We start from the raw sequence: 25,532 nt of genomic DNA, 5'->3' as shown, positions 1-25,532 counted from the left end.
CTTTTGTGTGTTCCATTGTCATCACATGCTTGAGATCCTCCCACTGCAACATCCAAAACATCCGATTTGGATTTTGTCGAGGCATTTGAATGAACTGACATGGCACTTTTAGACCTGTTCTCGTCTTCATCCTTTGTCTCTGGGTCCCGTATTTTGCCAGATACAGTTGATCTGCAAGAGGCATTAGATTTTAAAGACATGGCACTTGAACAATCTCTTTGTATTTTGCCTTCCTCTTCAGCTCGGGTGTAGATTTGTCCTTTTGTATTTTCCTCAGATACTCCACAATGACAAGTGTGTGAGGGTTTAGATTTTTTTGACTTGCTAGATTGTCCTGAAGCATTGGATGTTGTATCTTGAGGACTCTGGGGTGGATTTTGCCTAGTAATGGATCTTGTTTGTTCTGATTTCTCATTTAGACAGTTATACAAAGTGGAAGATTGCACACTGCACTTTGGTGAGCAAGCCTCACTCCTGATGGTGCAATACTCTACAGTTTCAGCTGCCTCAATAGTCTGCTTCACACAAGTCTCTGTCTCCACCACTTGTTCAGTAAGCTCTTCACTTGATCTAGACACTACTGTCTTTCTAGAGACCACTGTATGTGAAGATGCACTTGAGCTAGATGTTTGAATGCGGCGACTTGCCCCATGTGTTCCTTGTACATTTTTCCAGATTTCATAATCCTGGCAGTGAGGACAATGAGATTCTTCTTGATGTCTCTGATAGTGCTGACTCATGAAATGCTCGTCTGACTGAACAGCAGAGATGTTTTCAGATTCAAGATAGGTCGGAAAGTACGGGTTATTGTTTCCTTGGTGGTACTCACAGGTCCTGCCTGTGGTCTTTTTTACTTCTGTGGACCAGTGCAATGTTTCATCATTTTGCAGTCTAAAGCGCACTTTCATCTCCATTGATAAACTGCCATCTTTATTAACACGAACACGTTTCTCTATATCATCTTCCCTCACCCCATCACCAGTGGGTGGGCAGGAGTTGACATTGTCTGGTGAATCACTTCCATCTGGGCCTGACTTGTCAGATGACACTGACTGCCTGATAACTTTGTTTCCAGATTCCAGGTTTGGATGGATGACACTTTTCTTTGCAGGGAGTCCTTGATTTTTCATGCAGCAATTAAAGAAAAAAGACAAATATTTCAAATTAGGCCTTTTGTTAAAGGTGTACGTTAACAGAAGTCATTTAATTTAGATGCTAGAGAACCATCCATAGCATATCTTTCAGTACTTCTACTTTGTAGTCACTACTTGTAAGAATGTAATTATCACTTTAAGAGTTTTTCCTACTCTCATGTCCATCAGTGCAGCCACCGGAGCGTGACCTCACACTCAGCTTTGGAAGTTTATCATCGGACGTTTTCCGAAAGTTCTCCACAATCGATGGGTGAGAAGGCTCCCGGCCGACACAGACGAGAACACCGGGGCACTGCAGAAGACTCTGAACGCTGTCGATCTGAAACCAAATAACGAATACGTTTGTTTACAGTTTACTGTTATCTTTAAAGGAACACAAGGGAAGATGATTTAAAAAGAATACCATAATTAATTACAATTAATCAACAAAAGTAAGAATTTAATGCCATCTGAAGAGTGAAATTATGAAGTTACCCTTATCAGTGTTGTCAGATTCTGATTGATCTCTAGCTGCCATTGTTTTGATCTGAAACAATCTAATAGCTTCTCGCTATATACTGTAGGGGAAACATCGTTTCCCCCTTTAACAATCTGATCTGGCACACTAATTAGAGTCCCATATTTCAATCAGGACCAGTTAAAAGTTATACCTTTGGTTGTTGGGCTCTTTCTCACCTTCCCATGCACACAGCAAGCTTAAGGTGAAGAGCACAATGATCAACTAGATTAATTTAGAAACAGTATAAAAATGATGAGGTGAGATGAAGGTGGGCTATAGAGCGCCATGCATCGCCTGCAGAAACTGTACGAAGGCTAAAATGATTTAAATAGTGCTCCCTGTATGAGACCTGGCGAAAGAATATCCAGATGGGCCATGAGCTCAGCATCAGCTGATGAGAGCTGGATTTGACAGCAGCTGATGTACATATTAGGATTACATAACAACATATTTGTGAAAATGGATGTCATACTAAGAATGGGAATACTGCATGTTTTTGTTTCCTAACATTATGAATACATTTTAAAATATTTCAGTGTTATTTTGTTATAGTGATTTTAGTCAGGTGGGGTCTTTCTTTTATTGAGTAATGATGATAATAATAAATATCTTCATTGTGTCAGGACACTGGCACCTCTTGAGCACAGTGGCAGAGTTCTAAATCCCTGCCAAAGAAGGGTGTGAATCATGCAGTGAGTCAAGACAAAGCATCTATCCTAATCCCGGATGATCTCTGTGAAATGACGGTGCATTTGTGCGATGATGAGCTGCCATTGTGAGCAGCATGAGCATGGCTCAGCAGTACTGGCAGCTTGCTGAGTGTGCAAAAGAGTTTGACTAAATGTCTGCGGAATTCATCTATATTAATAAAGCTCAGACACAAAGATTTAGTTTGTTTTAGGGTGCCTCCAGCTCCTATAAATGTGTCAAAAGTTGGATAATAAAGTTGGACATCATGCATGCTAATTATCAGCATTAGGAACACTTGTCTCCTGCGTCAGAGATGATTAACCTGAAAAATGTCATATTAATGTCAGGGTACAGAGCGTGTACTAACCTTTCAAACAAAGGCCTAGCAGGAGTAACCTTCTTGATTGATATATGTTTGTTGTTTTTGATTCTTTTTTTCAGATTTCAGAGAATGCAATCTTTTAAGGTTTAAGGACTTATTTTGTTAAGCATTAATAAGTGAATGAATTAAATCCTCTTACAGGCATGTTAAATATGTCTGTTACAGAACTAAATTACCAAACCACTCTTAGAATAATATGAACCTGTAATATTGCTCTTTCTATGTTTTTAATATTAAATACTACCGCTCATGTTCTCTACTGACAGCCATAAAATGCTGTGAAAGCATGTAGCCCCGAAGTATTGAGTGTTTTGTTGATTTTTATCTGGCTCATGTACGGCTGGTTGTGATGACAGTGCAGTTCTGAATTTTAAAGCCACTGCTGTTAAAGGCAGATGAATGGCTTCATCTGTGGTCACACGAAGCCCAGGTGAAGATAATTAATTGCCATGGTGGAAGACACATTTCTGAGACACCTCTGGTATCAAAGTAGGGGAGTTTCAACGTTGACCTGTTTCTTCTCTCTCAAAAATAGCACTGATATGATCAAGATTAATGGGTTTTGGAGCAATCTCCACAATCTGAATGCATGGGTGAGGGAATATCCCCATTTCATTCCCTCACACCCTCATAGTATTTTATCCCACTTGGCTGGGATTATAACTATTTCCAAAGTTGATGAAATGACGCTATTTATTTATTGACTTATTATGAACGTGCTTGTTGTACAATAAAGAGGCTTATAGAGCAATTAAACACCAGGTAAAATAGAGCATCTTGTAGATTTAAATGTATTAGTGTGCAGATTCCTGTTTTTACTGAAATGCTTTATTGAAGGATCAAAAAAATCTCCTGTAAGTGTTCACTTCTTTTGAGATCTAATGGTTTTATAATGTTTTATTATAGGAAAATCAATGCACGGCTTTGCAGGATTCACAAGCTTTTTGGGTCCTGTGGACCAAAGAATTAGATAAAAATTAATATGGAATTTAACAATGATTTGTTTTTTTATGGTGTTTTTTTTTTTTAATCGTCATTGTAAATAGTGTTTCCTTGGTGTATTTGTTAACACATTTGACTTGTATGCAAAAGAGCCTTGGTTTAAGACACAAGTACAGCCTCAGGGGTCACAATTGAATGGTCCCGGTCCCAAGTCAGGATAAACGAGAGGTTTTCATCATGATTGATATGCAGTGTAAAAATTTGTGCCTAATTAACATATGGTCCTTGGTCCTAACCAAAACTTCTTCCTGAAAGTAGTAGGAAACCATTCCTGTCTAAAATCTTATCTAACTCATGTAAATCAGAAGGTTTGTGAGAGAACATCAGGAAACCAAAACTCAATATGTGATCTTCTAGCTCCAGCTGTTTATGACCTCACCTTGTGCCCGCCCACAGTGTACAGCTTCCTGATGTGGTACTGCATGAGCTCGGAAACCTCCTCTAAGAAAAGCCCCAAACTGCGTAGACCCCTGCGGTGCAAGATGATGGTCTTTCTGAATGAGGGGTCGCTGTTCTTCACCAACACCAGCTTCTTACTGTATCGGTGATGATGAATGTGGCGTTCGTGGTCCAGAGGTGTTTCTTCAGGCCTGCTCGGCCCACTGAGAACATAGTGGTGTGGATGGTGGTGGTGGCATGATGGGTGAGTGTGATAGAAAGGTGACAACTGAGTCTCTACTGCTTCCAAGGCATGGGCGTGTCTACACTCTGAGCAAAGATAGCATTCGGCTGTGGGTTCATGATGGGCCACCATGCCATGTTGGGGGATTCTGGGTAAGCGGATGCTGTGGCGCTTAAAAGGAATAGAAGACCTGTGGGTGCCTTCGCCTCCTACAGCATCAAAGGAGTGGAAGTGGCGTCTGCGGGAAGACATTTTGGACTGTGGTGACGTTGATGATTGGGTCTGTGCTCAGAATGGAGGAAGGATGAGTTCAGGTGAGCTGAAGAAGGGCGCAGGTCAGCTTCGGCAAACAGTCCTGAAAGGTTGCCATGTTTTTCTGCAGCTGCCTAGGGTGAGGTGTTGCACCGCACATCTGCATAACCTCCTCTCACTAGAAAAAATGTGGAAAAAATAGATGAAAATGCATGCGTTGAAAGGAGATTACATTAGAAACATCTTACAAACAAGCTTTTCTGATTTCCATTTGACCAATCACGTTTGAGCAGGTAAAGAGCTGGTGTGGAGGGCAAAAAAGGGCCACATTTGATGAATCTAATTTAAATCCACTGACTATTGTCTGATGATGATTTTAATTTCAAGTAGCTTCTTAAATTTTACCTGGACTCTTAAATAATGCTCACTGGACAGATTAGGAAGACCTGAACTGGATGTTCATTATCCTCTATTTGGATAGAGACAGTCGATTTCACTTTTACTTTTGTGTCTGTTTTAGCTTTCCCTTGCACTGTTGTAAAATAGTAATACATGACTAGAAGAGAAAATTCTGACAAATACGCACATTTAAGTCTGTTACTGTAATAAGTTTGATACTGCTCTCCATTTATCTTGTTTTTATTTGTAAAAAATTAAAAATAGCTGGTGTGTCATTTTATCCTTTAATATGTTTAGCCAATGTTCCAGTAAGGCTTTTATTTCAGCATTTCTACATGTCCACATTTATGACTGAAATAACACAGACAAACATATTCCAGTTAAAATCGGATTCATTAAGAGATTTACACCCAAATCAATTACACCCCAACAAAAAATGTGATATTATATATTGTGTCACACGCAGCATGCATGTGCCATATATACAGACTGCTTTGAAGATCAAAGAGTGCATAAAGGCAGGGATAATGAGGCTACAGCCACAAATAAATCCTTAAGTGACTTTAAATAACAAGCTTAAGTCTCTGCTCACAGTCGAAGTGGACATTACCTCAGCGACTGCGCCTGTCACTGACAAAAATACACTCTCGGACAGCTTTTCCTGCAATTAAAATACAAGGATTACCTAAAAAAAAAGCAGAAATATCTGCAATAGGCACAATGCAGCCTTACTGTGACAATACTTGGACGTAAAGTCAATTCATTGTTGCCGGTTGGAAAAGGGATGCATGCCCACTATGAAATGCACATAAAAATGCCACAGATTTTTTTTTTAAATGGTAAAATAGGCTAAGCTTGACTGACACCTATAAAGAACAGGCTTGGCTGTTATCCTTGTTCTTGTATTAGTAATTTTTTTTAGTCAAACAGCAAGTGTTTCCTGAAGCTGAACATTTCCAAAGAGAAGAAGAGCCAGTTATTTCGTATTCTCTTATGTCATGTTGCCATTTTTAGTCGTTTAACTTTTAAGTCGTTTAACGTTTAAATATCCATTTATATGCCCCGAAAGGTTTCTGATTATTGAAGCCAAAACATGAGTCGAAAAGGGTTTTCTTGTTGCCCACAATCAGGATTATGAATGTCCATTTCACTTAGTTTATGTGTAAATGTTTATTTTGATTCTTTTATAAATGTATTTAATCTTAATTATATCTGTGTTCTATACTAATAAAGTACCTCAGTGTCCTGTTATATGTGACACTGAATGCTGACACTGTTTCGTGTCAAACATTACAGGTGTCACTTCTATCAGTGTGAACTGATAGTTTATATGTGTTTGTATAAACTGGATGGTTTATGGAAATAACCAATTTCCAAACTTTAATAATGCACGTAATATTTTACTTTAAAAAATGCCTTAGTGTAATATTCAATTTAATAAATTAAATGCCAGTTATCTACCCTACAAAATTTGTTTCTTTTTCACCAAACTGCAAGATATATATATATATATATATATATATATATATATATATATATATATATATATATATATATATCTATATGTTGGGTTGGATCCCTAGAATAATGCCAAGAATCCCAGCAAACTGTGGCTCCCAGAAGAGTTCATGTATGCAGATGGGTCCACTGAGTTTAATATGTAATGTTACAACATGAAAAAAAAAAAATTACCCAGAATGTCTTAAATACTTAATGTGATCTCACGCAAGTGAAACTGCATTTGATCGTTGCAGTCATTGCATTTCTGCTGTGGAAATGATATTAATTTACCAGCAAGTTTAAGTGCAGCAGCTCACTTAAAATGTGCAGTAACTACAGTCAAAAGCATACACATAATCAGAGGCAGTATACTCACATGATCCACAGTTATAGTCCAGGCAATTAAAACAACTCCCAAAACTATAGAATGTAAGATGTAAACTCCCAGAGAAGCACCATGGCTATTGCAAGGAAAGAAAAGAGAAACCAATGAAAAGTCCTCCCTGGGGAAGCGGGCCTACCTGCTAATCAGATACATGGGATGCTAAGGATAGACTGAAAAGCCTTGCTAATCACTCTGAGATTGGACTGAAATCTGCTGAGGCTTTGGACACATGACTTGGACTTCACCATTGCATAAAGGGTGTTAAACACCCTAAGTTAAACACTTAGAAAGCAACTGCAGGCTCAGTAAAATTCAATGACTAAGCACGATACCTTGTTTTACCTTCATAGCAAACCCTTGTTTTCACTCGAGATAGGGATATATCTATCTATCTATCTATCTATAGATAGATGGATGGATGGATGGATGGATGGATAGATAGATAGATAGATAGATAGATAGATAGAGAGATAGAGAGAGAGAGAGAGAGAGAGAGAGATAGATAGATAGATAGATAGATAGATAGATAGATAGATAGATAGATAGATAGATAGATAGATAGATAGATAGAAATATAGATATATGAGCTGAACTGGCTCATGACAAAGCTCTGAAGCATTTTTCTATTTTGTTTTTCATCTTCCTTTTCCTCTTATTGCTTCCTTAATGCCCAGAATAGCTTTCAACAACATTGCCTGGTCTTGTTGCTCAGGTTTTCTTATTATTTGTCACAGTGACAGTGGAGACAAAAAACCCCCATCTCAGACCCATCACTGTCAAAACCAACTCGCTCTTGGGTTTGCATCAATTGTTGTCAAAAGACAGAAAAATCAAAACCATCTTCTTATTCAAAGATGAATATATATATATATACAAACTACAAAACATACATTTTTGGTCTTTTATATAGTCTGGTCCTTGGCAGATGAGAAACAACACATCCTGTCATTACGTATGTAACAAAAATACTGAAGCAGCATGTGAAAAACCCATACTGCTTCCATGGGGGTTAGGAGGGTAAGTAGCAACTACACGCTCATGATCACTCGATTAACTGATCATCAGCAAGTGTGAGCGCCTCTTTTTGTCTTTCTCAGGAACACAAAACCTGCCTATTTATCCTTTTATCTTTTCATGTTTCAGTCTTTATTGTAGTCTGCCGTGCTCACAATTTAAATATACAGTCTTGGCAAAAAGAAAGTACATCATCATCATCATCAATTCTAAAATTTTAAATATCACAGCATTAACAATGCATAAAAAATATACAAAACACGACATATTACACCGTGTCAGTTTTTTTTAAACAAAATTCCATGAAAAAGCAGAAGCAGTGAGTGAAATGCTAAGTACACCTTTTGATTCAGTCGCTTATAGAACCACCTTGAGAGGCATTAACTTGTATTGATGGTTTTCTGTTTGACTTTATCAGTCTCTCACATCGTTGTCGAGGAATTTTGGCCCACCCCTCTTTACAACATCACTTCAGAGGTCTTTAAACGTCAGTTTATGCACAGCTGTCTTACGGTCACACCACAAGCACATTGTGGGCTGGATTTTGATTGGGTCACTGCAGCACCTGGATTCTTGTCTTTTTCAGCCGTCCTGTTGTAGATTTGTGTGTTTGGGATCATTGTCCTGTTGCATGACCCAGTTTGCTATCCGACAGATGGCCTTACATTTGACTCTAGTACTCTAATACTTTAGTTTTACAGAGGAGTTCATAGTCTGATACAACTTTTTAATATACCTTAGTATATATGGCAGTGTAAAAATCAATTAAAAAAAATATTATTATATTCAACCCTTTCTTCTAGTGCTTTGAAAGTAATTTTGCTACTGTAACAGAACTAAAGATATACGTCCAAAAAAGATGATTTGATTGGACTTATAACTTAATCTCACTGTGATTTAGTTTTAAGTAGAGAATCTGAAGCATTTATTTGTTGGGTTTTTGTACATTATGACTAAACATCTCCACTTTGGTTTCATCCACCCATTTTTTTAAATTATCTCTGAGTTGTCTGACCTAGGGATGAATGCCAGGAAGTTCACTCTTGGGAAGACTGGCAGCTCTCTTTCTGTTTTCAATCTGTTAATAATCTTTCTCACTGTTTGGACTTGAATTTTTTTTTGGACATATCCTTATAATCCTTCCCAGATTGATGGTCGCCAACAATTGCTTCTGTAAAATCATTGCTGATGTTTCTTCTCTTTAGCATCGTGTTAGCAAACAGCTGAATGTTCCTTATATGTAAAACCTTATCATTTGAAGAGGGTGTTTCCCTTTACCATGACTGTATCTCTCTGACATATTGTTTAAAATATGTAAGGATATCCACCAGGTTTTGCAGGTTTTCAAATGATTTACCGGCTGAACATCACCTATTTCACACCTAGTCTTCTAATTGCTGTCTCGTGCTATGTATTCATTGGTACCTCCCTACAAAGCAATTAAGACATGATGGCCAGCAGAAAGAATTGTCTCATGGGTCGTGTCATTGTAAATGGCAGCATTTAAATTTCCCATTTATTTTCTGGGGCCGTGTCATAGAAATAGTACAGGAACTGCCCCCCTAATTAGCCTACTTCATCCCAGACTGGCAGGCTGGCACAGTCTCCTCTGACAGATTGCTGTGGCGACGCACAGTCACAAGGCTCAAAGCATTTCAGCATATGTTCCACCTTGTTGCATGTGCTTCACAGCGTGTGACGCTAATTTTAAAAAATGCACTTTTCTAGTCTAAATATCCCTCTGGGTCAGATCAATCTTTTCAAGGACAAGGAAACCGCCACAGGATGCACGACGGTCTCTCCTTATCAGAGGCTCACAGACGGCATACCAGTCCCTCCCTGTCCTTATGATGTGGGGAGACTCAAGAAGTGCTTAGTCACATGAGCACCTGTGAAGACTACACGCACATCCACGGGGTGACCCTTTACACCATCTGCTCTTAGTCTTAACAAGCTTGACGGCTCACAGTGGGGTGGAGGTGACCATTTCATTATATCCTGACTCACAGAAGAAAATAAGAGAAAGACCTCCCCTCCACATCCCCTACTGAGTCATGAGGTGAAGGAGTGACTCAGAAGCTAACTGAGGCTAATATTTTAATCATGGGCTTTCCTAGGGAGAGACCTCCCCTTAATCAACTTCTGTCAGGCATACTCTGCCAGCCTGATGGAGGTTTCTAAGAACTTTTAGTCCACATTAAATGGACTTTAAGATGACTAGAATTTAGTTTGCAGCTTCCACTGCATGCGGACGCAGTGTGGATCATAGTCACAGCAGGACTCCCCGAAGCACATCATCCTTCAAACTTGCACGTGTGCAGTGATGCTCAGGCTTAGCACTCCCCCCCTCCTGGCTACAGTTAAAATGTCAGGCCTAATTAGTTTGCAACCTGCTGTGCACCAGGACTCCTGCTATATTAAGTCACAGTCTTAATGAAGCATACGCAGAGGAAGGTGAAGCACCGATACATGGCTCCAGTTAAAGGGTGAGGCTTAGACGTTTAAATCAAAGGTTGCCTATAAGATGGGATAAACACTCTCACTTAAAAGGTACATCAGTGGTCACACATGGTCACACTGTCAAGAAACTGGATTCATTTTGGATTCACTGATTCTTCTGGCTTATAGAGTGGAAAAGCCAACAATCCATACAGCGACAACAAAGGCTAGCAACTTAAATACTACTAGATTTAGAATGGTGTTTCTAAGGCAAACCAACCAACCAGTTTGCATGTCTACACTATCTTAACTTAAAAACACAAATGGAAAACCCTTCCACATGCTAATATAAAAGCTGCCCAACAACCTCTGCCTTCAACCTGTGAAAGTACTGGAAGACGCCCTAAATCGCCCTAAATCCCTGTTTAAGTCACCTGACCTGACCTTGCACATTAACCCTATGAGCTCTCTCCAGGTGTAAATGTTAAGCAAACGATTCATTTGCTTCCTCAAGTCCTAAGGGTATAAGCACAACACATTGGGGTTTCTGTAAAACAATAAAATCTAAATTCAAATTTTTCTTTTCAACAATGTGTTATGCAGCACCGCAGCAGCACACTTTTCTTTTTTGCCTGTAATCTTCATAAACTAAATTTATAAAAGTTTTAAAAGAAGCTGCAAAAGTTACAGATTCATGTCACTTAATCTGTACAAAGAAGAACCTGCGCTAGTCTCGTGGCAGTATATCCAGACAGGCTTTATGGAGTTATACCCTTTAACCTTTTCCTGTCACACTGAGGCTACTGGTCATTTGTAGTGTTGTTCATTGTTATCTGAAAGTGTTTCACGTCAACAGATTATGATGGATTTGCTTTTACATGAAATGTTTAATATGTAGTTCATTGTATTTACATGTGCTGTATTGTGTAGTGAAGCACAGAAGTGGTGTATAAATGTGCTTATATGTTTGTGTCACTGTGTTGGGATTCATGTGCAGCAAATGTCCTCACATAACATTTCTATTTTGAGAAAAAAGGGGGAAAAGTCACTATTTTTAGAGCAGTCAGCCTGTTAGAAATGAATCCTATTAGTGACAGCTAAAAGTACTCAAACACCTTCTTCTTGCTGCATGATTAAACCAAGCGGTGGCCCTATCTATTTATTTGCTAAGCTATTTAGCCTTTTAGGATAAACTGAATATCTACTACTTTGTCTTAAGGGTACAAGACCTGCTCCTTTATTAACCATAATTTGTTGAGCCAAATGACCATATGCTACAAATCAATCAGTGGTTCTAATAGCTTTTGGATTCATGAAAGAAAAAGTTAAAGCCAATGATAACCCTACTTTGTGTGCTATTAAATTTATAGCAATTTATACACTTTGATATCTGGTAATCCAGATTTACAAGAAAATGTAAGCCAGCAAAAATCTCACAAAGGAATAGACAATCTATTTAAATATTAATTGAATTTTAAGAGGACGTATCCTTCAGTAAGATTCATAGAAAGCTATACCTGTTCCTATACCGAGTTACCTCTAAAACAACCCCATTGTGACTTTAATGTGCGACTGCACAGCCTGTTAACAATTGTAAAAACCCTCAGTCCACGAAGGGCCTTCCCTTAAACCCTGGATCCTCATCTTAAACCCCGGATTTAAAATTTGTGCTAAAGGTTGTGTGAAAACTCCTGTTTGGCACACTGTGTATTCACTATTAAATATGCTGTATTACCGCATATGCACCCAGACAAGCATAAATAACAGGTGTAACATGTTGAGCCTGCCTTGTACTGAATGTTGGATTCCATGCACAGGAAATATAATCCCCACAACTTTCCTAATCTAAACTTTGACTGTTTTAAAAAAAACAAACAAAAAAAAACATAACACTGTTTTGAGAATAGTTACAAATATGGTTATTCAGCTGTAATAATTTAAAGCTATACTGTGATGAAATACCATGTTACACTGTGCTAAAAGGTAAGTGCGAAAAACGTTCTCTCAGACCACAGAGACTGAGCGGAGAACATACTCTACCTTGTTCTGAACAAGGTAGAGCAAGAAGCTTACAAAAAATATTTGATGTCAGAAGTGGGATTCGAACCCACGCCTCCAGGGGAGACTGCGACCTGAACGCAGCGCCTTAGACCGCTCGGCCATCCTGACAACTACGTGAAACACATTCGCAGTCTGATATGAATCATAAAACCATACCGACCAATACCACAGCTTTCAATTATAAATGTTTGAATATTAACACAAAACGTGTAATATGAATCTAACAATGGCGGGAACGTTGATGATTTACCTCTCCTGCTTTATAAGATGATTAGGGCAGACGCAGCTACAGGAAACTAACCTCTCCTCTAAAAACACAAACCCGCTGTTCTCCCGAACAACGGAATACAATCTACCATAAACTAATATAGCCTGTAGTATAACCCACAGGAGAGACATAAACACACTTAGCCGGGGCTTCGTATTGCTGGGATGAGGAAAAGGCTTAAGCCTGCAGTACCTCACATGTCCGCTAGAGGCTGACGCCGACAGAACTACACTTTGGTAGGACGCCTAAACGTGTCTCTGTAAATTAGCAGGTAGGTCGTTTTTTATTTATTTCCTTGATGGGGATGACCGAAGTTAAGCAAATAGAAGGTTGCTATTTGTTTCAAAAGAAAGGCAATTTATTTTTCACAAGGGGGAGCGTGCTGTGCTCCAACTTGCTGCAATGCAAACAATTAGCATTAAAACTGAAGAGCCACTAAATTGGTAGAGGGAAAAAATGAACTGAGTTCAGTATTCGTTTGCTTTGTTGGATGAATATAATGCAATGACATGACTGGGCAGAAAAAGTAACCGTTATTAATAGCCGCGTCATCCATACAACTGTCACTGACCGTAATTTGTGCACTCTCGTTGTTTTTAATGATTTTGTCTGCAAAACTATGGTCCAACTAACTTGTAAATGATTTTATTTAATATTGCCATGGGCTATAATTATTTAGTCCTTTTTATCAAAGTTCCTAACCCTTTGGGAATTCTGCTCCTTCTGAGTGTAAATGGTGTGATATTAAAGTGTGTGCAATGTGCATAAAAGAGCTGTGATTCTGCAAAAACTAGATATAAATATTTGCAAACGTTTGTTGCTTTTCTGTGTTGTTAAGGAACTGAGAAACATTTGAAGTGTCCAAGGAGCCTGCTGCCAGTTTGCATGCCAAACACTGTAACAGAGTTACTTCTGCATTGGAAAAAAAACAAAAAAAACAAAACTATAGTGTAAGTTACTGTAAGACTATTAGCGTTAATGGTTTGTGACTTCCAGTCCAGCCTTTGTGTGGGCACTTGTAAGCTCATAGTGGGTACGTGACTCTAGCTGCTTAATTTGCTTATCAGAGCTTTCAGCTATCACTGCTCTTTAAGTATTCTGCCATCTGTAATAAACATAGACCCATCCAGCTCATATCCTGTTTTGAACCTGTCAACATGGTACTTTAGCTCAAGTGTCTGAACTCCTGGGACAACTGTGTGACTCATTTCCATGTGTGTCATTTTTGATGTTGAGTCTTTAAGGAAACAGGGCCGAGCATCCAGCAGGAAGGGATTCCTTCAAGCTCAGACATCAACAACATCCCGAATATTAAAGCCATAGAGTAAAGTCAGAGGAATGGGCGCGAGGATGGAAATTATGCCAGACTTACCCTCTGCCAAGGTCAGTCAGAAGCAGTCTTACCCAGAAATTCTGAGCGTAAACAGCACACATCAAGGCACGGGAAATGCTGTGTGTCAGAAATGACGTACTTCATCTCTGAATAAGCAGCGATACAGCGAAGCTTGTTGTTCCTGTGTACAGGAACTTGCATCATTGATCAGCCACGCGAGACAAAGCTTTCCAGGCCTTGGGCGAAGGAGACTTTAGATATGATTCCAGAGATGTAGATTTGGCATATTTTATGATTTCGATGATAGTAAAGAATATTATAGATGCAACTGACCAGTTTTGGGGGGGGGGTTGCGACTGAAAATGTAATCCATTTAATCCAGAATCATCAAGTCCATAGGTTGGGCCAAAGGGTTGCAAACGAATTCTCTTGAATGCAAAATGTATGTGCTTGCTAGAGCTTTAGACACAAGAAATACACAAGTTTCTTGATTAATTCTAAAGATTAAGAACATTTTTGTTTTAGTGCACTTGCAGTGGTTTAGACTGTTGAGTACTTATATTCTAATTCAGTGTGGGAATCTGGGAAGTCTGATGGTGATAGTAGAACTTCTTTATAGGATTGTTCTGGTGTTCTTAAAAATTACTTTGGCTTTTATTTGTAATATTTGGTGGTGTCTTCCTATGTTTGAAAATAAGTCCAGACTTAACAGAATAATTCTTCTTCTTTTTTTTTGCATGCATTCATCATTGAAACAGCGCAAAATGCCTTTTAATTTTTAATTGTTACATTGTAACCACTGCTATAATGTAACTGCATGCATCTTATGAATGATAAGTGCTGAAACATCAAACCTTAATGGCTGTTCTCGTGTCTCACAAGCTGTCATCAGACAGCCTGCTGGTTTGCTTTGTCTAGCCTCCCCAGTAGCTGTTAAAAGGGGCTCTCTCACACTGCTGAACTTATAACATCACTCATCTAAATCATTACTGCGTCTGCTTTTCAGGATGCATGCTGAGTAGACTCTGTTAGCGCAAGAGAATGCAGCCAGAGCTACAAATGGATTAAGATGGGGCATGACTTAAGCTCAAAGGCATGCTGCCCTTTCACTTAAAAAGAGCTATGTTCCGATGTTTGGACAGTACTTTTATTATTATTATATATATATATTATTTTTTTTCTACATAACTGTGTATAAAGGGAAAAAAGAACCATAAAAAATATATGCAACCAATTTCTAGGGTTTCCAAATTAGAAATTAGCCATTTACCTGGATATCGCAAGTATCAATTACAAATATCTCTCAAAAAATTAAGCATTGCAATGCATATTGTAACTAGCACAATGAAAACATGGATCAGCACAGGTAACATCGCCCCGTTTATTCCCACACACGGTTTTTCGTTCACACACACAACAGATAAGCATGTTCTATCTCTTAAATGGAACAACCACATTGCAATTAGGAAGCACAATAGGAACATCCTCCTCCACATTGAGGTGAAGAGTTATACCACCCCAGGGAAAATCTGCAGCAGTCAAAAACAAGCCAGATAGCGCTGCAGCATACGTGCTATAGACCAGTGCAAGCCATGCTAGTAGAGAGAGAGGCACCAATGCAGGCCAGGCTGCAAAAATAGGACATGCTCTGCATTTTTGCAAACCTCATGTTAGGAAAAAAAAATCCATCTGTAGTAGTATGCAGAAGTTTTCATACCTTTTGATTTCTGCTTTGAGATATTAAATAAACACTTTGAAAGCACTTATAAAAGTTTACTGAAATGCACAGAGGAGGAAAAAAAAAAGATTTTTCAATCCCTTTTTTGTGCATTCTGCAGTAGCGCGCAAGCTTTACTGCCTGTGCTGATTTGGTAATCAGGCCGTGCTTATGGGTAAATGGAAATCTAGCCTTCTCCTTCCCCGGGTTGGCAGCCATGTGCTGGCCTCCCTCTGTGCTTTTGCTGGTCGTCTGTATCTGCTTAGAACAGGTGCCGGATCCCGTTCAGCTGCAGCATTCACAGCACAGGTACGGGTGGGAGGCCCTTGGCTGCTCGTTCAGTCCCCCAAGTTTTCCAGGGGTCCCCATCTGTGTCCCCGCACATCCTCTGCCACATGGCACCTGTCCCTCGACGAGTCTGGTCCATTCTTCGTCCGGCGACGTACACGCCTGCCTGCCACCCCACACTCTGCCTGTTGTTGAGCCACAATGAGATGAAGAATAGCTGCACCCATAATCCCTTGCTGTGAGATGTGTGTGTGTGTTTGTTTGTGTGTGTGTGTGTTTTCCCTTCTTTTTCCTCCTTTGGCCAGATTCAGGGCCAAGTACAAATTGTAAACAGGTTATTATGCTGCTGTAACACACTCCAACTGGAAATGCACTCCAACAACATTTAGCGTTTGCTGATGTAAATGTGTCTTTATCCGTCACATAGAGTAGTTTAATTTGGTGGAAAGTTCAGTGCATTTACTGCTGACGATGACGACGACGTTGTAATGGGTTTGCTGTTTTGTGTGCTTGCAAAGCTTTGCGGGAAAATTCCCTCAGAATTGCCCGGAACAATAAGTTTGCTCCACTGAGCAGCAAAAGAGATATATTTTGAGAAGAGGTCACGTGTGATCACACAGCATTCAGCAGGAACAGCTAGATAATTCAAATGCACTATATTTTTACACAGGACGTAGGTTTAAACAGCGTCTTAGTCTCCATGGTATGCCTTAGTCACGTAAAACAAATCAGCCACATCCTCTTGGCCTATAGTTAATGCTAAAAACGTCATACAGCGCAAATGTTCATCATCCAAATATGACGTTACTGGACGCTCCCTCTCTAGCTACACAATAAACTTTAGTCCACCCAGACAGCCGGCCTCCTCAGTTCCTCCAGAGGACACAATATTCAAAGTGATCACTGATCACCTCGGTCCCAGCAGATGGATAATACTTTACACAGCTGCGAAAGCTCTGGGCCCCGTCCACCCACACCAAGCTTTTCTCTGTTACCTTGACAGTTAGTGTTGCGTTGGACCAGTGAGTTGTTTGTTTGCCCAGGGAAGTGACATGACGGCAGAGGAGGAAATAGGAAACATAACAGACTACCTGACAGACTCATTCCATGGGCTTGACCTGAGACTGGAGCTGAGCCAGCCAGCAATCAGAGAGAAATAACAAGAGGAGCCTCTTTTGTTTGTTCAGTCTATATCCTTAAAATCATTGAAATTGTAAATTTGTGGTCCTGCACATGTGTGAAAAATCAAATTAACCAAATTAAAGGTATTATTAAACTCGGCCGGGGTGGAGAAATCTGCTGTAAGAGGAAAAGCTTAACTGCGCATGTGTGCATTAAATCTAAAATTTACATGGTTCACCACCGCTGGTTGACACGTCATTTTGTCTTTCCGTTCTTGATGATTTATTGCAGTTGGGAAAACAGCAATGGCCGTCTTTGGATTTCAGCAGATGGCTCTGACTAAAGGTTTAGAGTGCTGATGAGTCAACTTCGAGCACGGACAAAAATTGAAGATGACAAACTGAGTGTTTTCCGTAACTTCCCAGAACCTTAAAAGTCGCAGAATCCACAAATCTCAGCAAACAATCCAAATTATGCAGCTCCTGTGGGCATTTCACAGGAGTGACGCTGGCATGCTAATCACTTCATTATCAATGCAAAATTCAAACCAATTGGCGTGCAATAGTTTGGCAGTGGAGATGAGTTTGAGATAAAAAAAAAAATGCTATTTATTACCTGGCTGCATGCATTAGTCAAAAACAGCATGGCTTGGAATATAATTTTAGCACGGTTATTTGCATATGTGTGGAATTTGAACTTCCACTTTCATAAATGGAAGCTATGTATCTCTCAATTTATGAAAATTCAAATAAGATGAATCTATAAATTAGGGGTGTCAAACATAAGGCCTGGGGCCCAGAATTGGCCCACCGAAGACACCAAACTGGTCCACTGGACAGTTTTGGAAATTTTGAAGGAGGGAATATATTTTAGACTTTATCTGTATCTGCTTTGATACCTCTTTTATTTCCACTCGTCCTACACCAAAGTGAAAGTAACAGATAATCAATTAAATGATGGAGAGTTCCTGTTTTTTTTCACCATTTACTATAGAAATGTATTTATGCAGTGGGTTCACAAGAAAAAAAACAAAAAGGGCACATACTGTCAAATAAAAAAAAAATTTTTGTTTTATAACTGCTGGAAAGTAATTTTACACATGTATTTCTTGCAAGTTAAGCCCAAAGCAGCACTTCTTTATCATGTGGAAAAAGTGAGATGTATTGCTTGAAATTGTTGTTCTTTTTCTTGGATTAAAATATCTCAATGATTAAACGTTTAGTTAAACTTCTCTGCACTGACAGAAACAGGATTTTTACTGCTCTGGCTCACTTAAGATCAAAGTTGGCTGTACAATGAGTTTGACATCCCTGTTTTAAATGATAACAGATAAATAAAGCATTGAGAAAAAAATATTAATTAGAAAAATGTATTGTATAATAATAAAAAGCGAGGACTATGCCTGTAATTTAGGAAAACGACTTCATGTATATTTATGTGTGTATATTATTAGGCCCTTTAGCTGTTGCTGAAATCTACTACTACTGAACCCCCCCCCCTTCATTCTGAACAAACTTCTTCTTTGTTCTGTAATTTATGTCAGATGATACTCTGTTGATGCTTGCGTTTTTGTCCTTGTCACGGCGTCCCACCCTGAGGTGGTGGATTTGATTGTTGAGACATTGCTGGTCATCTTTACCAAGGGAGTCTGCAGTAGCACCCCGAGCTGACCTTGACACTTGTGAGTCTGATGCCCCATCAGCGATTCCCTTCTCACCTTAAATGCCTGGGGCACCACCCGTCCGACATCCAGAATATGGTTGCGTGCATATTGACCCTCCACAGAGTTTTAAACCCTGCAGCTACAGAGGGTAATGATCTAACCTCAGAGAAATGAACACCAATACCAGCCAGCTGCAAAGACGAGTATATGATGAATGTTGTCATTCTGGTGCGTTTTATCACATCTGCCGCGAGCTGTGTCAAAAAATACATAATTGTGGTTGACTGTGGGTAACTATAGGGGTCAGAGTTAGTGCGTGTGCTCACTACAACTGTTGTTTTCAGGATAACAAGCCTGCTTTAAGCTCATTGTTGTGTATGTTTGTGTGATGTGTCTTTATGTTTGTGGTCAAGGTACAATAAGCCAGGTTGACAGAGACTCTCCCCGAAAAACAGTGGATAAGTAAAGACGGGTAAGTAAGATGCTAATCAACACGGCACCGTTTCCTCCCGCTGCTGAACAGCGGGTTCCCTTCCCTCACTCTGACTCTTTAATGCAGGGCCCAGCCAGGCCCAAACATCCTGACGGAGAGAGGCTTTTCCCTTATCAGTCAGGAAACACCGCTCCTCCGCCACATCCTCTTTACAAGAAGCACGACTCAACCATTCCCAAAAAATGCAGGAAGACCAGCCAGACTCCAGGATTTGTCAAAAGCCCCCTGAATTCCTTTTATCGAAAAAAGAAAAATTCAAGAGAACAGAGAGGTTGAGAAGGGGAGGAGTGGAGAGTGGGGGGGGGGTAAAACAGTCAGTTTTTTTACTTATTTTTCCACAGATTACGAAAGGTCTGCATCAGCAAGATATAACGTGGGGTGAGGGGGTGGGTGTGGAAGGGGGGGTCCAGCGTGCCGAAGAATGGCACCCAGAATAAGACTATAGGAAAACAAAGGACGGTTGAGATGGAGGCGGGCGCCGACAAATGTGCCTGTTTTACACTAATCCTCTGAACCGGGATGAAATGAAAGCGAGAGGAGACGGATAGAGAAAGATGATGTAGGGTGGAAAAAGCCAGCAGGGGAGTGGGTGTGTAGAATGGGCCTCTCACAGCTAGACAGAGCCTGAAATAGAAGAATACACGGTGTGACACTCAATTCAAAGATGGATGTGATCTTGCTCCCCCCCGCCTCCCCGATTTGTTCATGGAGACCAGCAGGACTCCTGCTATCCTCAGTTTTTTTTTTATTTAGAAATCTAAATGTATTTATTAGGACTTAAGTAGCACTGCCTGAACTTACCTTCCGCAGGTGAGGTATGAATCTCCTGTTTTTAAGAGATGTTCAAAATTGTGCCTTTTAAAAATCTGCGGGCTCATTATCCAAGCAGCAAATGCCTTAATATAAAAATTGACCTTTATTTTTAAATTATTGTCTTTCACAAACCTAAATCAGCATACAGTTACAGTTAGCATTATTATTTTTCATTGTAGAGGTCGATTATATATTATTAAGTACTTGAGAAGAAGTATAAACGCCTTTCTGTCATCATCATATACATCACTTTGTTAAATTGCATAAGAAATGTCCAAACTAAAACCTCATTCAATTACAACTACTGAGGTAAGACTCCCAAACTAATGAGAGCAGGAACATGATACAAACATTCGAATGGAAAGCGCTGATAAGAGCATTACAGTTAGCATTTATGCAAAACATCAAAGGACTTAAATTAGCTTCTAAAAAGCATCTGTACATGCCTCGCTGGCAACAGTAACTGGTGACATTTACAAGTGGACAAACAAGTCTTTTGTCTTTCTTTTTTTTTTTTTGACTGTTTTACTGGTTTAGAGATTTCTTGACAACTGGAGGTGGCATACTGTAAGTGTTTTGTGTCTGCATCCCTGAGGTGTCCATCTCCTTCTCTTCACAGTCCTCCAATTGCTCTTTGTTCTTTCCCCGGCTCCAGACAATCATATTGCTCTATAATCAGTTCAGTTTTTAATCATGGTTGGATTCATTTGCCCTTAGATGCTAAGGGTTTCCCTTTTATCAGCACCCAAGTACAACATCGTCCTAAATTTCTTCAACCTTTGTAGTGTCTTTGATCAGTCACGCATTCAATAGGAGTTGTGGCCACGCTTATGAGATGCCATAGTTGTTGTAGTAGGCCGCCGTCGCGTCTGCTAGCACGGAAATGAGGCTGGTTTCTGTGGAGCTGCTGGGACACGTAGTGGCAGAAGTGGTGGCAGCAGATGCCACCTGGATGTGTCCTGTAACGGTCATGCCGCTGCCCTGCTCCGGGTGGAAGCCGCTCGCGGTAGAGTTCAGGTACTGGTCAAACTCATTGCGGTCCACTTCACCGAGAAGCTCAGCTTGGCTCAGCTGGTCTAGAGTCTCCAGGTGACCTTGTGTCTCTGGTGGGGGGGACAGCTGACCCAGGTGGCCCTGGTGGACCCCGTGGTGAATCTGGGGGAAAGGTGGGGAGCTGTAAAAAGACAGGGGTGGCCCAGGGATCAGTCCACTGCCGCCTCCAGTATGGGACATGTGAGAGATGTGACCTAATTGTGAGCCCCCACAGTGAATCTGGGTGTGAGTGTAATCAGAGTGGTAAGGGGGTGGGCTGCCCATGTGTGTCTGATTCTGGTGGTGCTCATCTGGACAGGAGACTGAGGAAGAACAGGAAACAGAGGAGCTACTAGATGTTGAGTAATAAGAGGGGGGTATTTGCTCGTGGTCCACCGCATCTAACGGAGACATCTCAGGAGGGGTGGGCAGGCCGTAAGGGTAGGTGTCGAAGCTGCTGTTGGAGCCAGCCGGGTCTCTGAAGCTTCTGACGCTAGGCAGAGCAGGGCTGGAGCTGGAAAAGCTGGTGCCGGCTCCATTAGGGCTGCCCTCGTCTTTGTCGAGGGGGTGGCAGAGGGCTCGTTGATCTGGCAGAGTGCTGTGGTCAGGACCCAGCCCGCTCAGGAGGAACCCGGGGTCGACTCGCTTGCAGATGCGTTTCAGCTGTTTCTTCCGGCGAGGCCGGTACTTGTAGTTGGGGTAGTCCTGCATGTGCTGCACCCGAAGCCTCTCTGCTTCCTCAACATAGGGCCTCTTCTGAGGGGGAGTAAGGGCCTTCCATGACTTGCCTGAATGCAGAGGAAGAAGAAAAAAAAATCTCAATCTGAATATGGTTCAACAAGTTATAAAATGCAATATATATGCACTAGTTTAGCAGTCTTTATTATTATAAAACAAATCAGCATCTTTTATCTTACTAACAATTTATAAATAACTGCAAAAATAATTTTTTTAAAGTTACAGAACCACATTTCTTTTAATTCATAAGTAAAATATTCAGTTCTAAAAATAAGGAAATTAGAAACGTTGGCAGCTTAAAAACAGGCTACGGAAAAATTAAACGTCATTGTTTAGAAATCGCAGTCTTAATTAACGTCTCAGGTTCGTGATCATAAACAAAAAAAATCAGTGTTTAATTTCACCGCAACTTTCTGCGTCTTTTGTAGCTCTGAATTACATTTAAGAAACTTACCAACGCGCATTAAATGTCCGCTTTCAAGCCGAACGTCAGTTTTTAAAGATAAATACAAAAATAGACACATGCGGGCCTCACAGATTATTTCCGATTTCCGCAAGTGCCAGATTTAAAGCTTAACCTTTACCAATAATCTAAGAAGCAGCACAAAACGCTAATTTTTCTCCGCTTCTGTCTTCTTCTTCTGCCTCTTAACGAATTTGCTGCAAACTAAACTAAACTAAATACACGCGGATTCTGGCGATGCGCTTTTGAAGGCAACTCTAACTGCGGCGAAGTTTCATTTACTTTAAGAAAGACAATGGACAATCTATTCCAATTAAAATTTTAAAAAGTTTTAACGCGGTTTTTTTTTTATGTCATTTTAAATAAAGCAGCTCATTTGGCACTGCAGGATACGTGTATTAAAACGTGTTTTACTACAACCGAGGCCTAAGAGAGGAAAAGTAAGTAGAAGTGAAGTGTGTTATAAGTAGCTTAAAAATAATAATTATAATGATGATGATGATGACAATAGTAATAATAACAAAAATAATAATAATGATAACAAAACTCGTAACTTTAAATAACTTTTTTCCTCACCCAACATTTTGCTGAGCTCGGCATTGTGCAGGTCAGGATTTTGAATCGCCAGCCGTTTGCGCTCATCTTTGGCCCAAACCATGAACGCGTTCATGGGTCGTCTGATCCGCGGCTCCGGCGCCTTTTCCCCGGCATTCCTGTGAGGACCATGCCCGTCGGCCCCGTCTCCGTCTCCCGGAGGACACTCGAAGGACTCCGGCCACGACGAGTACGCGCTGATGAGAGCAGCCATCTGCGCGCTCTCCTCTGCAAACTTACGATGCGCGTCTCTCAGAGAAGTTGTGTTCTCACTGTCGGCTAATTAAGCGACCGAGAAACTACACAGACATGCTTAAGTAATAATAATAATGAGAATAATAGTACAATTAAAACTCCACGGCTGCTTCACTCACTCACTAGATCGCTACGGATTTGGGAGAAAGCACAGATGTGCTCAGGCAGCGGCTCCTCTTCTGAATTATGGTTCAGTCTTTCCTGGTGGATGGGAGGAAGCGCTTTATATTTGACTAGCAGGTTCCAGGAGAAAACCCCGCAGGACTCTCGGCTCCTCCTTGATTGTAAGTTGCGCCCCGTGGAAGGGAAGAGAGAGAGAGCGCGCAACATTTCAACACTACCAACTCTTTAAACTCGCCTCTCTACAAAACAGCACTTTCTTCCTCTGACAGATGTCCCATTTAAGAGATAGGTCAACTTATAAAAGTAATTCATGATTCTTTCGAGCTATTGATCACCGTTTGATCAGCATTTGATCATCATCAGCTGGATTTTCACACAGGAAAATAAATACTTTGCAAACCTCAGTGGTGTTTCCTTGATACAGGTGCTTTAATGTTCACGTGTAATGATGAAAAAGAGGGTTTTGCAATTTTAGAGATTTTACGAGTTGACAAGGAAACCTTCATAGAAAACACACCTAACCTGTTTTTGCAGTCTACGCAAGGCTTTACGTACCAGACTGAACTGGTTAACTGGCGTTTCCAGATTTCCACTGAACTCCAAGAGCAAACAGCGTGACAAGTAAAACAAACACATACCTTTAAAACTGAGGGAGGACGAAAACAAAACATTTTTTATTTAAATTACTGTACCTTGAAAGGTACAGTAAAACAACTGGTCATGTTTTTGTAGTCCTTAATAGTTTTGAGTGAACTATTTTTTCACAATGAATCTTCTCATGGTCCCACAAAGAATCGTGATGAGTCTTTTTCTGAAGTTGGGGATGTAGATTAATTTCTGGAACCTGTAAAGAGACCACATCACACACACACACACTACAAACAAATCAGTTTCCTCCTGTGGCAAGAAGCGGCTGCATATCAAATCCTGGAGTTCCTGTTGACAGGATACTCTTGGGCTGCAGCCATGGAGCAGCTCCCACTCTCTCACAAACACACTTGTCAAGCCCGGACGCTGATCACAGGTCAGATAGCGTCTTGATCTATATCACGTATGCAGACTAGACACTGGAGGAACACTTCTTTTTTCCTTGCAGGTTGAGTTCACAGGCATCAATGTTAAGTTGCAATATGCATCTTTCGGTTGGGTGGCTGTGCCTGCTCCTTACACATCAAACTGAAGTGTCAGCTTTGTGTGAAACTTGCAGTGCACAGGAACAGGATACGGCACCTGAAGCCACAGATTGTGTGTGGAGCAGGCACATGGGTGATATATAGCGCCACACTTCCTCTTGCTTGTCTGACAAGGGTCACACATTGATGTGTAGTCAAAGTGCCAGTGAAAGTCAGCATGGAAGGAAAGTGAACGTGCAAGATCAAGAGCTAAACATCACATTTGCAATTTGGAATTAAAACACATGAGAGCTCAAAGTTGAGGGTTACTGAAATGACTAATAGCTCCTGGTATTAACCGCTGTGTGGGTGAGAGCTGTATCAGCCTGCTGTTCACCCTCTAGAAGACATGTGACTACTAAAGACCTGGTGGCGTCTGCCTCCATACCTGACGACTGCATGTTTTTAAATCGAGCCTATATCCAAACCTATTTATTAATAGACTATTGTGCTGTTATAAAAGTAAAAGCTCTGTCACCTGTCATGCATGGCCTACTGCTACACTTCCCAAGATCATCCTTTTAGTTTCAAAATAAGTGAGTAAACAGAGGTAAGTGGACAATCACATGGCATATTCTGTTAATGTTAAACAGTTTGTTTTTAATGAAATATGATCATCGCACCCCTCCATGCCCTTGCTGAAATTTAGGAAGAATAAAAACCTACATTTCTAAAACCATTTACTCTTTGATACTTTTATTTTGTATCTATCCACAAACTTATTGTGGTTTCTGTGTGTGGTAACTAACTGAATTGCATAATCCACAGCTATTGATTGCAGAGGAAAAGATACCCGAGACGTCTTTTCGTCACAGGATGACCAATCACCATCTTCACTTTCAGAGGTTTCCGTAAAACCTAAAATAGAGACGAGGAGTACTACAGTGTTTTCATGTGCAAGACTAGACGGCTTTAGTTTCCCTTTTCCTCCTTTGACTCATACCAGACGACTGCTGAACAAGACAGACTAGTTAATAAGCTGTCTTATTCGGAAGATTTCATAACGTCGTGCGTCACATTTGAAGTGGAAAAGGTGAATCTTCCAGAAACCACCTGTGT

At 40.4% G+C, this 25,532-nt stretch overlaps 2 protein-coding genes, 1 long non-coding RNA gene and 1 other non-coding gene across 5 annotated transcripts; 1 reads left to right on the top strand and 3 right to left on the bottom strand.

Annotated features, from left to right (window-relative positions):
* Window positions 1–1,259: 1,259 nt before the first annotated feature.
* LOC109194769 (retinitis pigmentosa 1-like 1 protein) lies at window positions 1,260–6,997 on the bottom strand. Its single transcript, XM_025899153.1, has 3 exons — window positions 6,877–6,997; window positions 4,107–4,779; window positions 1,260–1,473 (listed from the first exon to the last, which is right to left on the bottom strand). The coding sequence occupies exons 2-3, from the start codon at window positions 4,599–4,601 to the stop codon at window positions 1,291–1,293; spliced, it is 678 nt and encodes a 225-aa protein (XP_025754938.1). The 5' UTR covers window positions 4,602–4,779; window positions 6,877–6,997; the 3' UTR covers window positions 1,260–1,290.
* Window positions 6,998–12,424: 5,427 nt separating this feature from the next.
* On the bottom strand, window positions 12,425–12,507 carry trnal-cag (transfer RNA leucine (anticodon CAG)). Its single transcript has one exon. It is a non-coding gene; the product is annotated as a tRNA-Leu (tRNA).
* Window positions 12,508–12,878: 371 nt separating this feature from the next.
* LOC102078482 (uncharacterized) lies at window positions 12,879–20,460 on the top strand. 2 transcript variants are annotated; one of them, XR_003214182.1, is made up of 5 exons: window positions 12,889–12,938; window positions 13,506–13,617; window positions 13,904–14,050; window positions 19,204–19,262; window positions 19,350–20,460. It is a non-coding gene; the product is annotated as an uncharacterized LOC102078482 (long non-coding RNA). The 2 variants fall into 2 exon arrangements; XR_003214181.1 differs by lacking the exon at window positions 13,506–13,617 and having other exon boundaries at window positions 12,879–12,938.
* A 130-nt stretch (window positions 20,461–20,590) lies between these two features.
* Window positions 20,591–23,659, bottom strand: sox7 (SRY-box transcription factor 7). The gene is made up of 2 exons (XM_005460314.4): window positions 22,906–23,659; window positions 20,591–21,916 (listed from the first exon to the last, which is right to left on the bottom strand). Exons 1-2 carry the CDS (start codon window positions 23,135–23,137, stop codon window positions 20,925–20,927), a joined length of 1,224 nt encoding a protein of 407 aa, XP_005460371.1. The 5' UTR covers window positions 23,138–23,659; the 3' UTR covers window positions 20,591–20,924.
* Between the last annotated feature and the right edge of the window lie 1,873 nt (window positions 23,660–25,532).

Source organism: Oreochromis niloticus, linkage group LG15 (assembly GCF_001858045.2).
Source record: "Oreochromis niloticus isolate F11D_XX linkage group LG15, O_niloticus_UMD_NMBU, whole genome shotgun sequence".
Classification (NCBI taxonomy): Eukaryota; Metazoa; Chordata; class Actinopteri; order Cichliformes; family Cichlidae; genus Oreochromis; species Oreochromis niloticus.
The sequence above is the reverse complement of the archived record's forward strand: the minus strand, read 5'-3'. Positions and strand labels throughout refer to the sequence as shown.

Bases quoted from the DNA above. Each gene is read 5' to 3' on its own strand.
- LOC109194769 (XM_025899153.1), bottom strand. From the start codon at position 4,601: ATGTCTTCCCGCAGACGCCACTTCCACTCCTTTGATGCTGTAGGAGGC. The intron at 1,474-4,106 runs GTGAGGTCATAA...ATTTGGTTTCAG, and splicing joins ACACTGTGGGCGGGCACAAG to ATCGACAGCGTTCAGAGTCT.
- sox7 (XM_005460314.4), bottom strand. From the start codon at position 23,137: ATGGCTGCTCTCATCAGCGCGTACTCGTCGTGGCCGGAGTCCTTCGAG. The intron at 21,917-22,905 runs GTGAGGAAAAAA...CTCTGCATTCAG, and splicing joins CGAGCTCAGCAAAATGTTGG to GCAAGTCATGGAAGGCCCTT.